At 41.9% G+C, this 16,137-nt stretch overlaps 1 protein-coding gene across 1 annotated transcript; it reads left to right on the forward strand.

Moving 5' to 3' along the window:
- The first annotated feature begins 567 nt into the window (after positions 1–567).
- On the forward strand, positions 568–3,986 carry MRPL44 (mitochondrial ribosomal protein L44). Its single transcript, XM_027900884.1, has 4 exons — positions 568–761; positions 1,051–1,519; positions 2,315–2,493; positions 3,663–3,986. The coding sequence occupies exons 1-4, from the start codon at positions 583–585 to the stop codon at positions 3,832–3,834; spliced, it is 999 nt and encodes a 332-aa protein (XP_027756685.1). The 5' UTR covers positions 568–582; the 3' UTR covers positions 3,835–3,986.
- The last annotated feature ends 12,151 nt before the right edge of the window (positions 3,987–16,137 follow it).

Here is a 16,137-nt window from a genome sequence, read left to right on the forward strand (position 1 = left end):
TTTTCTAACCATGAACGTTGAAGTGCGTGCCTTTGTCTTTTAGTGCAAGACAATATGAAGGGCCAGGCCTGCTTTGCACATTTTTGTGTTTTCATGAGTTTTATACCACGACCTTTATGCCGAAGGTGCACTGTATGAACTCCAATGGCGCAAACGAGGGTTGAGAGATTGTACAAAGAACTGTACAGGCGATACTTAAAAATAAAGCCTCTTCTGAGGGCACAAACCCAGACTTCGTCTTGCACGTGGGAATGGCACTCGGAGAGATTCAAGGAACGCCTCCCCATGGGGAGCGTTCGGGGAGCGCCGCTGCCCCGGCACCACCCCGAGTTCCTCCTCTGTCACCCTGGGACCGCTCCTTCCTCACAGCGCTCTCCTGCCCCGAGGTAGCCCGGCCTGAGGGTCCCGCCCCGAGACACCCCGAGGGCCTGAGCGGGATCCCCGGCGCTGGATTGCCCCGCTGCTGCTCCCTGTCCCCCGGCCGTGCCCGGGGCCGGTTCCGCTCCCCGGCGGGCAGCGCTTCCTCCCGGAACCAGCGGGGCGGTGCCGGGGCGGTCCCTGCCCGTCCCCGCCCTGCCCGCCATGGCCGCTCGGCTGCTCCTGCGGGCGGCGCGGCCGCTCCTGCCCCCGGCCGGGCCCGGGCGGGGTGTGCCGGGCACCGCGCTGGGCGCCGCGTTCGGCTCCGGGCCGCCCCCCGAGAAGAAGCGATGGCTCCGAGCGTACCTGGAGATGCAGCGGCTGCAGGAGCCGCCGCGGCGGCGGTGAGGGCCGGGCGGGGGAGGGCGGCGCTCGGGGAAGGGATGCAGCCACGGCCCCGGAAATCGGGAAAACCGAAATGTTTGGGCACCGTCTCGGAGAGGGATGGGTTTGGCTCCCCGGTTGAGCGTGGCAGGCAGGGGGTGACGCGGAACCGACACGACGCGGGTTTAAATGCCGTGTTTGGTGCAGTTCAGGCGCAGTTCAGTTTCTCGTTCCCCGCCGAGCAGCCCGAGGGCGCGGCGCTGCTCGCGGGTAGCTCGCCCCGTCCCTGAGCCCGTGCCCTTCCCGCAGGTCCGAGCAGCCCAACTGGGATTACCACGCCGAGATCCAGGCCTTGAGCCACCGCCTGCAGGAGGACTTCTCCCTGGAGCTGCTCAAGACGGCGTTCGTCAATCGCTGCTACCTGGAGAGCGAGGCGGAGCGGCGCCGGCAGCTCGGCGTGGACGAGGACGCGGTTCCCCTCAGCCTGCAGGACAACACCGGCCTCGCCGAGCAGGGGCTGCGCTTCGCCCGTTCCTACCTCACACAGCGCTTCGAGGCCGCCTACCCTGATTTACCCGCCGAGGGCGTGGAAGCGCTCGTGAATTTCCTCACCGGGCAGGAACTCGTCTCGTTCGTGGCTCGGAACCTGTCCCTGCAGGACCTGGCGCTTTGCAGGGACTTCCCCGCCCCGCCGCAAGTGCTGCGGAGGACGTTCCTGGCGGTGATAGGAGCCCTGCTGGAAAGCAGCGGGGCGGAGAGGACGGGCATCTTTGTCAGGGTACGTCCAGGGAGCTTTGTTTTGTACCTCGATGGCCAGAGGAGATCCGGGGAGATTGCCAGCACCTGTAACAAGAGAATTTGATAATGAGATCTGTTGGGTGGTGGTGGTGGTCAGGTGGGGTTTTGGGGTTTTTGTGTTGGGGTTTTTTTTGTCATTAAGAAGCGCAGGCTGAAGCATACGCTTCTGATTTATAACGGTGATATTAATATTTGCTGACACTTGCTAAGGGAAAGCATTATATTCCATGTACTATACTATCAGGTAATGAAATTATTCCATGTGAGATCACATATATCTTAAATTAGAAAAAAAAAAAAACAAACACAAAAAAGTTTCATATAAACAATGGCTGAGGTTATAGGTTTTGCGTGTAGGCATGCAAGCACCTAAAGATGTTGAATTCGGTATAACAAAGTAGTTTTAGTAGCTGTTGTCTTTTCAGTCGTGCTGTTAACTTAGTTTTGCAACAGAGAAGTGTTTGTTAAAATCTTCTTCCTCATACAAGACCATTTGGAGGTCTCTTTAAGAGCAAGCAGGAGTTTACAGGCAGGAGAGTAATCCAAACAGGTTGAAGTCCTTTTACCCCGGACACACGTCTGTCAGTGGCTAAACCAGAACCAGAGCTGCCCAGTGCATCAGCTTTGCTCCACTAGGATGGAGCACTGAGGCATCTGCCTTGTTCATTTCACAGTTTGTTATCTATTGTAGTAATGCCTCTTCAAACTGTGTTTTCATTGGGAGACACCAGAAGCTCAAGCTGTTAATTGTAACTTCTAAATTCTTCTTGTTTAGGACTTCCTAATTCCCCAGCTGATCGGAAAGGACCTGTTTGAGATCTGGGAAGTTGTAAATCCTATGGGCTTACTGGTGGAAGAACTGACCAAGAGGAATATCTCTGCTCCAGAGCCAAGAATTACCAGACAGCTGGGAGTCAGCACAGTTCTTCCAGTGTACTTTGTTGGGTTGTACTGGTTAGTACAATGTTAATTTAAAATGGCATGGATTTAACTGGGGAAGAGGGGAGGAGGGAAGATGATCTTTTACTTTTCTACTCATGTGCTTTTCGGTCAAATTGTTAGAGAAGAGAACCCTTACAGTGAGTTCCATATAAAATCAGCTCTGTGAGTGTTGGCCATAGCTCAGTCTCTGACTAAAGGGCTTCAGAGGTTAAATGGGGTGCACCAGAGAGCCTGGGTGTGTGTTGTGAGTGACCTGTCACAGGAGCTTTGTGAACATCAGAACTGCCTGGCTGTGGAGGGGTCACATATCCAGGGCTTTGGGAAGGGTAGAGTCATCAAGGGATTGAAGAGAGTCTCATTTTATATGCCAGAGAAGGTTTTTAATTTTGAAATCACAGGCACTGAAAACTAGGCAAGAAGAGGAGTGTCTGTGTCCAGGGAAGACTCAGGAAGTGCCAGTTGTCCCTGGTGCATTTGTGTCAGGTACTGGCAGGTCTCTTGCCCCAGGGTGACATCACCTCTCTGGGACAGGACAAAGCCCACATCTCTGTTGCTTTGCTGAATGAGCTGCAGATAAACACTTGGGAAGGCTGCCTTAATTTGTTCTGATTTATCACGCTTTGGTTTATGTCACTTCTAATAAAGAGAAAGGAACTTGGATTATTTTTCCTCTGGGATCCCTGCTGTCCCTTCATGAGCTGTTCCCATTCAGTGCCCACGGGTGTTGATTAAACAGAGCTGAGCAGGTGCTTCATAACAGAGAGAGCCTCTCTATCAGTCCTTTTGAAGCAGTTTGAAAATGCTTCCTTACCAGGGGAGGAGCCAAGACAAAGACGTTTCAGTTCCTGTTTAAGGGAACCAGAGTAAGGAATTTGCATGTTTTTAACAGGGTTAACAAATTGAATGCTGTAAAGAATCCATAATATGCTAGGAACCTAAATGAACAGAGTGGTGTTATTCCAAGAAATGGACCCATTCCTGATCTGAATTCCCATTGTTGAATATGCAGTCACTTTGCAGGAAAGACCAACAGGAATGTTCAGATTGTGTGTAATAGAAATCACCTTCAGTATTCACAGAACACTGGGGGGAAAAAAAACAATCTATTTTCTTCATGGTGCACAGCAGTGCTGATGATTTCCTGGTGAAAACGTTTGTAATTTTCCTTTCTTCTCCCCAAGTGACAAGAAGATGTTGGCTGAAGGCCCTGGGGAGACGCTGCTGGCGGCAGAGGAGGAAGCTGCGCGGGTGGCCCTGCGGAAGCTCTACGGGTACACAGAGAACAGGAGACCTTGGGACTACTCAAAACCCAAACAAGGATTGGCAGCTCAAAAGGCAATCAGCAGCAGCTAAAATGCTAAAAGACATTTCTGGTTTCTCGTAAGAGTTAAAAAGCCTTCCATGCAGAATATACATGTGTTTAGTTTGTTTTTCTGGTCTGCAGTGCTTGAGGCTTCCAAATCAAATACGGTGTTAAAATGAATAAAGTCTTTCTGTTTTGCACATTGTTTAATATTTTCTCATTTTTCTAAACGTAAAAAAATATCCTTAATATGAATTTTTTGCCTTTTGGCTGAGTTTTTACATATAGCACCTGTCTAGAAATGGATTTCATGGATGCTTCCTTGGAGATTATTTGGAGAGGACTGTTAACAAGAGGAGTTGATTTATGTGTGCAGCATCAGTCTTTGGATTGCATCTGGATTCATTTGTCCTTAAGCTTGTGCAAACATCAGATGTAATGATGATACTGACACTGGTGGTGATCCAAACTTTTGAGGTCTTACTGCTTGCATGCAAATTTTATTTGCCACGCACGTTGGTTGCCGTTGTTGGAGCACGAAAGGTTCCTAAATTTTGTAAAAATGTCTCTATTGCAAAACTAGAAATAAGTGAAAATAAGGATCATGGAGGCCTGAAGCTACAGAAATTGGGGAACGTGATTTCATGTACAAGTTATAAAATAAGGGTTTTTTCTTAGTTTCTTTTTTTTTTCTCTCTTTTTGGTACTTCTGTTCAGTGATCACATGACTGAGGTACTGGATTTAGTGAAGTCAGTGTTTTGTTCGTATTATCTGTAGCTATTTTAATATAACTCCAAATAGATGGAAGGACACTTAGGAGTAACTCAGGTACCTAACCTGCATGGTATTCCTGGTAAATGCCATAGAAACTGAGCGTGTCTGTCAGAGAGCTGCAGATGGGTGAGGACTGTGGCTCTTTTAGAATAGATTTCTTCAAATATGAGTGTGAGTCTGTGACAAACTGGGACTGAGCCCTGAAAGGAAGAACTGGATGTAGGACAGGGGTTCAGGTAAGTGTTTCCTGTTTTATCCCACTGGGAGCCAAAGAAGACATCAGGTAATTGATGTTGGTGTCCAACAGCCATCCCTTTGCCTTTGGAATAACAGGAGTGTCTCCAGACTCTCTGTGACCTGCATCTTACCCATTTACAAAACGCTGAGGTGGCTGGAGAGCAGCAAAGGCTTCCTGCTGGGGGATGGCTGGTGGGAAAGCTGCAAGACAAAAAAAAGAAAAAAAAAAAAAAAGGGGGAGCAGAGAGATCAGTGGAGCGTGAAATGTGCATAAAACCGCTTAAGTGAAAAATTCCAGCCAGGTAATCTATTGCTGCTTACATAAACAAAGCCAATAAGGTCAGTCTGTTCCAGGGGAATAGCAGCGAAATTTGAAAAGATGGTAAAATTACTCGTGCTATTTTTAATTTCCGGATGAGGTTGTTTCTCTTTACCTATTTTAAAAAGGCAGTAGTGAAGGTGTTTTTTTTTTTACAGCTGAAGTTTGATTTACCTACTCTTTTTTTATGTACATATTTATGTATTTTGAAATAGAGAAAAGAGCAAACTTCTGGCAGTTTATCTTTAAAAAAATATTTAAGGTCTGATTACTGTGGCTTTATAGTCTGGAATATGGGCCTAGGTCATAGGAGAAGAGGATTACTGAATACTGTGCTGAAAAAAGCTGAGTAATGCAAGATGAATCAGTTTACTGTGTGGCACATGTATGGAATATATTGAGCTCAAATGGAAAGACAGTTTGGGGACATGGAAAGAAAGGACTGGGTTTTTATAGAGGTGTGAGTGAAAAAATGAGTTGTTATAAGAAAATGTGTCCTATTTTCAAGCTTTCAAAGGTCAAACCATTTTATGTGGTACCTGTGCTTTGGCTTCTGGCACTTAAGCATATATTTTGGGATTTACAGGTGTAGTAGTGGGATAATTTACACACTTCAGATTAATACCCTTTTTTCCTTGTTTTTTTTTTGAATCAGCAGCCATAAAGAATATCTAAGTGGTGTTAAAAGATTGTTTAGATTTACAGAAATGGGTTATCTACAAAGTCTGGAGGAAACAGCAGCTCAGAAACATCGTTTGTGGAATTCCAGGACAGTTTTGTTGTCTGAAAAGTGCTTTGAGAGCTGCTGGTGTTGATTATGATTATTGTATTTGTAAAGTTACTTAACAGTAGGAAAGGCTGTGTTCTTTAGCATTAATGGAATTTTGGAATAGGTTAACATCATCTCCAGAATCAACTTTGATCATGCTTTTCTGTATAATACCTTTTAGACTTACCTGTGGCAGATATTTCTGTCACTGCATTTGCATTTCTCTTTCCTTTAACTCATTCAAACTTCATCTCCTAATCAAGATTTTTTTTGTCAAGTGAAAAACTGGTAAACCAGAACACAAGACAACAGTATTTCTGCAATAACTTAAAATATGATGCCTCATGTACTAACAGCTGTGTTTTGACAAAGATGCAGTATTTTATGCTAACCCCTTTTTTAGCTTTCTTTTTGTGACCTCTGTATCGATTCACAAAAGTATGCTAATATGCTTAGACATAGTATCAGTTGAATTATGGAATAAATGGGCTACTAGTGATTAATCCATTGCAGTGGATGTAATCCATAACGCAGTGGCAGTTTTGCTATTGATTTTAGCCTAGACTTGCCTTTTCTCCAAATGTTAGATAAATTCAATGTGTGAGTGCCCTTGGATTACTCTTGTTCCTGCCATCTGCATCCTCAGTCTTTTTCTGGAGAGTGTTTTAAAAGTTATTTTATTTTAAGAAAGGTGAGAGAAGTTCTGCTGCGTTGGTCCCAGCTAAGTAATTGGAGAAAAACTTTTTAATATGCTTTCCTACACTGTTATTAAATTACTACTGTTCTCAGTTTGTGCTTTTGCTCCTGTGTCTCTGGCAGGTCAGTAATGTGACTGAGCATTCTGTTTTATCTCCTTGTTCTCAACTGCAGCTTCTTCTGGTTACAGGAACCAGATATTTTGCTGTCATTTTCTCTTAAAAAAAATAGCCCAGCATTAATTCCTGTATTAGTTGTTGCTGTGACTTAAAGGAAGGAGATTAAAACACAATCAATTCTCATTTATCTCCGTGTTAATTCAGAGTTTGAAATTGCTGGTGAAAAGTTAAAGCTTTTACTGATATTTCTTATAACAAACTCCCGGGTTTTGTGATAAATCAAAAATTGAAATGAAGTGTTCTGGTGTGATGTTGCTATAAAGAGCCATGAAGAATTCGAAACATCAAAAGCTGTGTTGTCACTGTGTTTGGCAGGGCAGGGGGAGAGGGACGGTGCAGGTACAGAAGCATTAGAAGAGCCCTACTTTTCCTTGTCCTTGACTTCACTGAGTGCTGTGGTGAAGAGGCTCTGAACTATTTGGTTTTTCTTACAGCAGAGCTTTGAAGTTTAATACTGAGATGCACTCAGTGTGGAGATGCAAACACGCCTCTACCGGGAAAGATTGTTTCTATCTTCTCAGGTCGATTCCACTGATCTAAGGGCTGGTTTTCCCTGTTTCCCATTTCAGTGTGCCTGGGAAATGGAAGGTGCAGCTCTCACCAGTGGGTCAGTAAATGGCCACTGTCACAGTGTGAGGCTGCACAGGGGACACAGCTGATCTGTGTGACAGAATCAGAGCACTCAGGGCTGCTGGGGATCCTCAAACCACGGGCACGCTGCAAATGCAGCTCTTTGTGGTGCTCCTGAAAACTGGGGCTGGTCCTCGTTGGGACAGTGGTGGCTCTAGGGAGAAGGTAAACGTTATCATCCCTTTCTATTTTTGTGTGAGAAGTGTAATACTCTGTGGCAGCTCTGCTGGTGACTCTGCTCTCGGACTTCCAGGTTTATGTTCCAACATGTTACCTGAATTGCTGCAGTGCAGGCATTGTTTGACTGTCAGGGACACGCTGGATCATCAAACAATCCATCCCCATCACAGCTGGGTGGTGGGATCCTTTTCCTAAAGAGGTTTTAGATGCCCTACATCTTTTGCTCCTGTTGCTCCAGCTGGGGACAATTACAGAACCTCATTTTTCTGATATGGAAATTAAGATTTATGTCTTACCTCTGGAACTATTCATTGCCAGTTGTGCTCGCTTGTTCTTATAGCAATGTTTTTTAGCAGAAGAAATCTTGATTTTATTGACATTTGGGGAATTTTGCATTTAATTCCAAGGAGATTAAAATTTCTTCAAGTTTTGCACGTGCTTGAGAGCTCCCCTTTACAGGGCATCTTAATAGCTCTGCAGTCCTGTGTTTTGTCTTAATTAGTCTGGGATGGTTTTATAAATCAGAGCAACATTTGTTTTAATAACTTGAGCAACATTTTTAGATGAATCATTACCTGACCTTTTCAGTTTATTATTCTTTGTCCTGAAGGCATGATTTTGGTTTAAAGTATTCAATTTTGTTACTTGACACAGGAAACCCAAATGAATCACATCTGTAGGCAGATGTGCCTATTAAAGATGGTATTTTCAACAGTCATTTAAATGACTTGGCCAATATTTATGTAGCATTTCTAAATCCTGAAAACATGCGACTTGCAAAAAAAAAAAAAAAGTTCTGAAAAAATGTTTTGATGTCCATCTTCAGAGAAACTTAACGCTGTTAAATGCCAGTAATTTCAGCAGAGAGACAATAGTCAGCTGTAGGCCTTTGCTTCTGGCAACAGATTCCATAGTTTCATGACTCCTACCTGTTCAGAAATCTGGTTACTTTAGGGGTTATTTCAATAGAACTAACAAAACAATTTGTGAAAATAATTCCAATGTCAGAGAATGTTTGAGGAGCAAAAGAGTCCAGAGAGAAAATGGACTTCATTAGTTGAGTGCTAGCTGAATGTTAATGGAAATTATTCTCTTTTATTTCAAGTGATGGGAACCAACAATGTTTACAGAATATTTTTTTTTTTATAGTCCCTCAGGAAAAATATGGTTGCCAAATCTAAAAGTGTGTGATTAAAGGCTTCTTACTCCGTTTCACAGACCTTCTGCATCAAGTAGTGACTGTGGCAATGAGCTTGGTAGAGCTCCTTTTAGAATTTGATTGGGCTTTCATCACCAGGGAACTGCCAGGTTTGGATTGGAGTGATTTCCCCGTCATTCTCTGTTTGGAATATCAGAGTACAGTTCAGTTTTGCTTTTATGTTTCTTTTGCAGTAGAAATGTATGTTAAATGTTTCATTTCTGTCTCAAACATCATGTGATGCTGTACCAGCATGTTTTCAACAACCTGTATCCACCAGGCGATGAGACAACACTTGGAGAAGGGAAAAAATAAAAAATTGACATTCATACTGGCATTTAGCAGGTCCCCCCAGGGTCTGGGAACAGCCAGCAGACAGGCTGCTGAAGGTCATGGAAATCTAGACCAGTAGCAAACTGTTAATTATTCACAGGTTTCGGAATTAGCTCGTTTATTTCGTGGTTTATTTCTCTGGAAATTTCTTGTTGAACTTGTTGGTTCCTGGTTGTTTATTTTGACTGCCCGCTGCGAGCTTTGCTGTAAGGTCAAGTGTTTGGGAGATGGTCATGGATCAGATTGAATTTTGTTGATCTCATTGCCTCGTGAGAGACGAAACCAGGCTATTTAAAAATAACAAATTTGGACATTTTTTTTCTTGGTTAGAGCGCTGTACTCATGATTTCCTAGTAACCAAAAACTTCAGGGGTCCAACGATAACAAAAATAACAATAAAGTTTGATAACATTTGGAATACATTTCAAAATCTTCCTTTAGAGAAAAATTCCCTCTCTATTGCAGAAGGGATTTGTTGCAAGTGCCAGTACCCATTGCTGAGTTACCTGGCTCTTACCAGATGAGTTCTGAAACTCATCTGCAAGTATTCTGCAAGGAATGCTTTTTCTGCTTCAAGATAATTTCCAGTTTTGAAGCCCAATACCCAATGACGATATATCCTTTTGGCATGAAGATGCCATTCCAAAGAGTTCACCGTGAACAGATGGTCAGTTGGATTTCATTGTACAGGGGGATGAAAATTGGCCATCGAGGGGTCTGAGGGCAGCTGTGGGCATTGCCTGGCAGCGCTGAGGGGCTCCAGCAAAGAAACAAAACACATTGTGGAGCAAAACTGAGATTGCAGAGAGGAATCTGATCAGTCAATGACAGTTGGGTGCTCAGTTTATAGTGAGGAAATAGAGAAAGAATTAAACCCTTTGGCAGGTGGGTTAGAACAGGGATCTCTGTCCATGAGGGAAAGAGTGGGAGTATAGAACAAGAGTTCACCCTGGCAAACGTCGAGCTCAGTAACAATGGAAATTTTTCATTGATGAAACCTTTCTACGTTGTTACTTTGCTTAAATTGTTTTCATTTTGGATGATAACACTCCTGTCTCTGAATCAGCAGAGCTGTGAGGGGGACAGGGCAGCTGGTGGGCACGGCCGGGCTCAGCTCTGCTATCTCCTGCCTGCACATGGGACGTTTTGGGTGGGCACTTATCTGCGGGCACAGGGGGACCTGCAGGGAGGGGACAAGAACCTGAACTGTAGTTTTGCCATCAGAGCACTATTTGTAAGCTGGCTGTGAATAGATGGAACCTGAAAGCAGTAAAACACTGAGGTCTCGTCCAACCACACACAAGGAGGAGCAGGATGTAAACCCTCTGTGCATTCCTAAGGTGGATCTTGATGATTTAGGACAGTCAAGGTAGACTCAGAGAGTTCTAAAAAAGTTTTAGTAGCAGCGTTACAAATTCTAACAATTACAAGAGACTTCAATAAGAGTCCTAATTTGTAAAAAATGCTATGCTTCCTTAAAAGCTTCTGTTATACTTTTGTTTCCATATTTGTGGTAATCAAATTCAGAATTTGATTCCTTTTCCCCGTCAATTTTTCTCATCCATAGTAGTCTAGAGGACCTTGATGTTTTGTTTTGTTTTTAATTTGTTTTGAAATCTCTTGCGCATCAGGGGGTGTATTTCTAAAATTTCCACAGTAGGTGGAATATTACTGGCCTTAATGCTTTAATTGTTTCTGGTGGTTGTTTTGTTGTTGGGTTTAATTTATTTAAGCATGTAACTAGTAAATATTCAATACTCCTGTTGTGTCATGAAAAAGGCTTCTTTTGCTGTACAGCAGAAGGTACAAGAGGACTGAATATCTGGGGATTCACTTTTCCTGTTAAATTAGTTATTCTAAACAATTGGAAGTAAATGGCATGGAGAGAAAGTGCTAAAATGCTACTGGTTTTAGCTGTGTTTTTCCCATGTATGGATTGAGATGAAGCTTCTCCTGCAGAAAACCTCCCCTAAGAGGATATTTGCAGCCCCCAGGGATTATCCATATCTGTCCACTGCAACTGCACTGGCCTGTGCTACATTCTCTGGGGGGTCTTTTTGAGTTTTGTACGTCTTGTTGGTGCTTTAACTTTTAACCTGCTAGTGCCACCAGTCATGAAGCCCTTCCCTCTGCTCTTGGAAAAGAGAAATTCTCAAGGATTAATGGAAAAAATCTCGGTGACAAGGTCTCAGATTTTAAATTACAGCAATGAGAGACATTATACTGAAGTTCATAGAATCAGCTTTCTTTTTGTAGTTGTCTTCTAAAATATCTTCTTTCAGAAATGAGGTGACTGGAAAACCTAGTTTTCCCATATTCACATTACATAGATTATCTTCTGTACTCTTGTGTCTGAGAGTCTGACATCTAAAAAGCTCTATTTTCCCAAGTTTCACTATTTTATGTCCATCTCCATTGTTTCACTCCAAGATACTGTTCTTTTGAACCTCATTTCAAGTTCAGGTGGATGTTTCCATGATTTTTAGTTATTCTGAGACTCGTTTTATTCACTGATTTGATTTTGCAAACAAAAGAACATGCTACTTCTCCTGTCTATTTTCATATTATTTCCCTCACTGAAGATTTTTGTCAAATTACCTGTAATTCTTTTTGCCCAATCTAAGGCAGTTCTAAGACAGCATTAGCCAATAGTAGTTTCCACAAATTAGACCGGCTAATCAATAATTTAGATTCATTAGTGGAAAGGAACAAAGGCCTCTCTTTATTCCCATAGGAGTTTTACAGAAAACAGGCAGGAAATGCTTAGCATCAAGAAAAGGTACTGAAGAACTGAACTTCAAAATACATCGGGCTTTAAATACAAATCTCATTTGTAGGTCAGGAAATAACTTCTGTTTTTAAACTTTAATGGGAAAATTAAGTTGTTCCTGCTCAGATTCCTGGGAAAGCATTTCCTGGTTCAGCACTTTATGTAGCCAAATACTACAGAAGTTCTGGGTGGTTTAGATGTCTGTTTAGATTCTATCTCTCCTTCTTCTAATTTAGAACTCAGAGCTGAACTATCTTTCCACCATCAAGGTCTGTCTTTTGCCTCTTTGTCTCCTAAAGTTGAGGGTTTTTGTATCCTTGTTTTTTTCATATCAGTTCCACAACTTCTCTCTTCTGCCCATAGGCTCTGGGCTGTCCTGTGAATTGCAAACATTCCCCTGGGAAGTTCCAGCAAATGTAAAATATGACATGGCTTGTCATTGTTTCCTACTGCTGCTATGGGATCCAATATGAATATACTGCCTTTGAAGTTTAAAGGGTTCCACTCTCCTCTGGCATGTTCCTCTGAAGGGATGCAGGAAACAATCATTTTACCAAAACTTCTGTGATTTGTGGTGCTGTTTATAAAGGATCATTCAACTCCAGGGCCTTAGAGAATAATGATAAACCAACACAAATCAAAGTCGGCCATAGAAACATTGGCACGTACCCTAAAAATAAAGATACTATCAAGATGAACTTAAAAATAAAATGCATTCACCTTGCATGGAAGATCCTCCCATGACAGATGTTTTGCCTTCCCTGCAACTGTATATAGGCATGTTCTTTCCACTAACTAGTCTGTGATTACAAACTGCAATATGATCGTGTGCACTCAAGGCATGATGGAAATTGGAGAGCTGTGTCAAAGAAAGGGGCAGGGTTGAAATATTGATGACCTTTCAACATCACTGACCAAGCTGGAAAGCAGCAGGTGAATAATGTCTCCTGGGGATTTCTCACTAAAATTGAGAAATTAAAAATTCCTGCAGCCTTGGGATAAGTCAAATCTGCTGAAATGTCCTCCCTGGATATGAGAACGTCCTGTTGAGCTAGACTGGATTACACCATGAGCTGGGACAATCCTGCGCTCACAAATCCCCCACTGAAATAAAGGCAGATCTGTTTTCACTGAGCGTGGTGCCTGAAGGAAATTTGTAGATCTTAAGGCAGTAAAACAATTGTCATTTTAGGCAGGCCCCCAGAAGATCCAGCTCAGCCAGGAGAGAACAGTATTTAGTTAAAAACTGCAGGCACAATTTCAGTAACAAAAGTTGTTCACTCTTCTGAACAACTTCCTAAACAGCTAAAATTCATTAGTAGAATTTTATTTTTTTTTTATCTGATCAATGGATATGCTTTTTCTGTTTGTTTTATGAGAAGAATGAGAAGACCAGAAGATGAAGGAAGCCTAAGGAGAGCATTTCCATGCGAGAGATGTTAATTGTTTAGTTAACTTGAAAAATTGAAGAGAGGTAGGTGTACAGGATAATTGGTGTACATGGGAGTCCAGCCAGGAAATCTCAGTCCTTCCCACTGAAAAACTTCAAGTGGATACAACTAAACTCCAAGGTAACAGATTTCATTCAGACAAAAGGAATCATAGTTTTAATAACACTACTTTTAGGATGTCCCTGATTCGATTAATTTCAATTCAAATTTTCCACTAAATTTAGAAAAATTAATGACTGGAAGAAGCTCATCTAAACTATCATTTACAACAGAACCTTCATTTGTAGCAATTACCCAGCACGGAACATTAAGCTGAGAGGAAAGATACTTCAGGCTTTTCAACCTCCTTTGACGCTGATCTGTTGTGTTAACTTTGGAAAGACGTTTTACACCTTTATGGCCCTCTGCTTAAAAACCTGTCTGGTTTGTTCAGATTAATCGGAAAATTGCAGTTTGCTTTGCATTAGGGAGAATATGTGTCTTGCTATTAATGCCTGATACTCTATTCAGCTTCCAGCTATCTCATCAAGAAACTAAAAGCTGTAGACAGGTCAAACTATTGAGGGAGGAATCTAAAGGAGAATTGCTTTCTCTGGCTCTGTTTTTTTTTGTCTTTTTGATACTTCCTGCTTCTGCTAGCTCTTGTTTTTGTGTCTCTCGCATTCAATCATTTTGGTCTGACCATTTTCTTGCATTAAATTGTCCAGATTTAAGTAACTGTCAACAGGCAGCATGATTTATATAAACATTACTCTGACTTTCTCTTGGTCTGATCTCTTATCAAAATGCATCTATTCATTAATAAAAAGCTGCTGATTAAATAAGGCCAGGCACAGATACAGTAATTTATGCTCAGCTGACTGAATCTTGAGCAGAGTATATCAGTGAACGTTCTGGCCTTGTTCTTTCTTAATATTTTCAGAAAACCCTTCCGATGCAAATATTGCAGTAGCAGTTTGCCACTGATCTGATATACCTAATCCCAGGATTAATTTTGTATGCCCATCAGTGGTGGAGCAAGATGGATTTAATAGCCCATTAGCCTTTCAGCATGATAATTTTCACGTCACTTATCCTGCTGGGTTAATTGCTTTAAAATGGATATTATTGACCTCAATCCTAGAGGCAAACAGAGAACGTCTTACTCATCTCCCAAATGTACATTCTTAGACTCTTGTTTCTTTTAGTCCTGACGAAAAATCCCCTAGATTATGTGTTTGTGTATTATAATTTATACCCTATTGGCCCATATTTAAGAGCCTAAAGAAGCAATATCTTTCTGTTATTAATATGCCCAACTGCAATTTTAAGTTCTATTTTTTTAGGTAAAGAGAAACTTTGGAAGCATTAAAAAAAAAAAAAATCAACGGTTTTACCTCTTGTTAGGAAAACATTTTTAATGCTAAAAGCTGTAGCAGGTGCAGCAGGGATTAAGCACTTTTGGAATAAACAGCTGGCCAGTATATTTCCAACTGCAAAATTCTGGTCATTGGGAGGAGAGAATGAAGAATTCATTTTGACAGAGAAGCTGTAGGAAAGGAAATTCGGGTTCTAGGGCAGAGAAAGAGAAAAATGTATTATGAAAAAGAGTAAAGCTGAAGAGTAGAGGTTTTATTTGTGTGTATTATTTGTGGATTGTTTCTGTTAGTGATTTAGAGAATACATAGGCCAGCTGTTTTGAGGGAATGAATCCCACAGATTTTAGGGGTATCTGTAAAAGGGTGTATCCTCACACGCGCCTGAAGTCTCATTCTGTAGTTTCCTGGGGTAAATTTGCTTTATAAGATACAGAATAGAGAGGCTTGGTATTTACAAAAAGTGGTTCTAAACCAAATCAATATTAACAAAGGTAATTTATCTACTAGCAAAAGCCTATCTTGGTTTGATAGGCTTATCAAATGCCTGAATATGGGCAGAGCTGTTTCTTCACAAAACAAATTAGAGCTAAAGGACTCCTATTGAGCTCCGTGATTGAACAGTGCTGGGATTTTCCCTGGGAGCTCAGTTCTACATTTTGCTGGCAATGACAATGTCAATGACAGTGGTGTTGTTTTTATTAGCGACTGTTCCTGTGTGGCACTCACGTGAGCACATTCATGACAGAAGCAGTTGAGGCTGGATGTTACAAACCACCTTTTGACTCCAGTTGAAACGAAACCTGGCTGTATGTAGCAACTGCTGCAGCAGGTGTGTGGCCAATCGTTGCTCTCCTTTTTTTCTAGGAAAAAAAAAAAAAACAACCAACAACTTGTTTTTTAACCTTGAAACTTTTTTTTCCCCCCTCCTAAATTTAGGTCGTCTACTTTAGGGCGTTTAGGTTATTGGCAAAGCTGCAATGTTATAGCGTGTTTTGTAAAAGGCAAAAAAACAAGAAAATCTTCTGAATAACAAGAAGATCAGCATCTCTCTGAAGAGAGAAGTGAAAAATTAGAGGATGCGGTGAGAATTTGGTCCTTAAAAGATTGGAAATATTTCCTGTTTGCTTTTAAGAATGTTATTTAAGGACTGGTGATTATTTAATGATTTAGTGATGTTTATTTTTCACTATGAATATCTTCTGCTATCCATACAAGAAAAAAAAAAAAGAGAGAGCATTGCATTCACTGTGTTTAAAACTTAGAACTGGTTGATCAGCTCATGTAAATCAGCATATCCAGAGGAATCAGAATGCCAAATTACTGATGCTGAACACCCAGTCCTAGATTTTTTAACTTAAACTATGAGGAAAACAGAGTGGATCAGATCCTGCTCCTATGTGTACCGACGTCAGAGACACTAAAACTTGACCCTAAATACATTGCGTGGGGAATCATTAA

This window comes from Empidonax traillii, unplaced genomic scaffold (genome assembly GCF_003031625.1).
Source record: "Empidonax traillii isolate 1590-97213 ecotype Southwest subspecies unplaced genomic scaffold, ASM303162v1 scaffold755:size778197, whole genome shotgun sequence".
Taxonomy (NCBI): domain Eukaryota; kingdom Metazoa; phylum Chordata; class Aves; order Passeriformes; family Tyrannidae; genus Empidonax; species Empidonax traillii.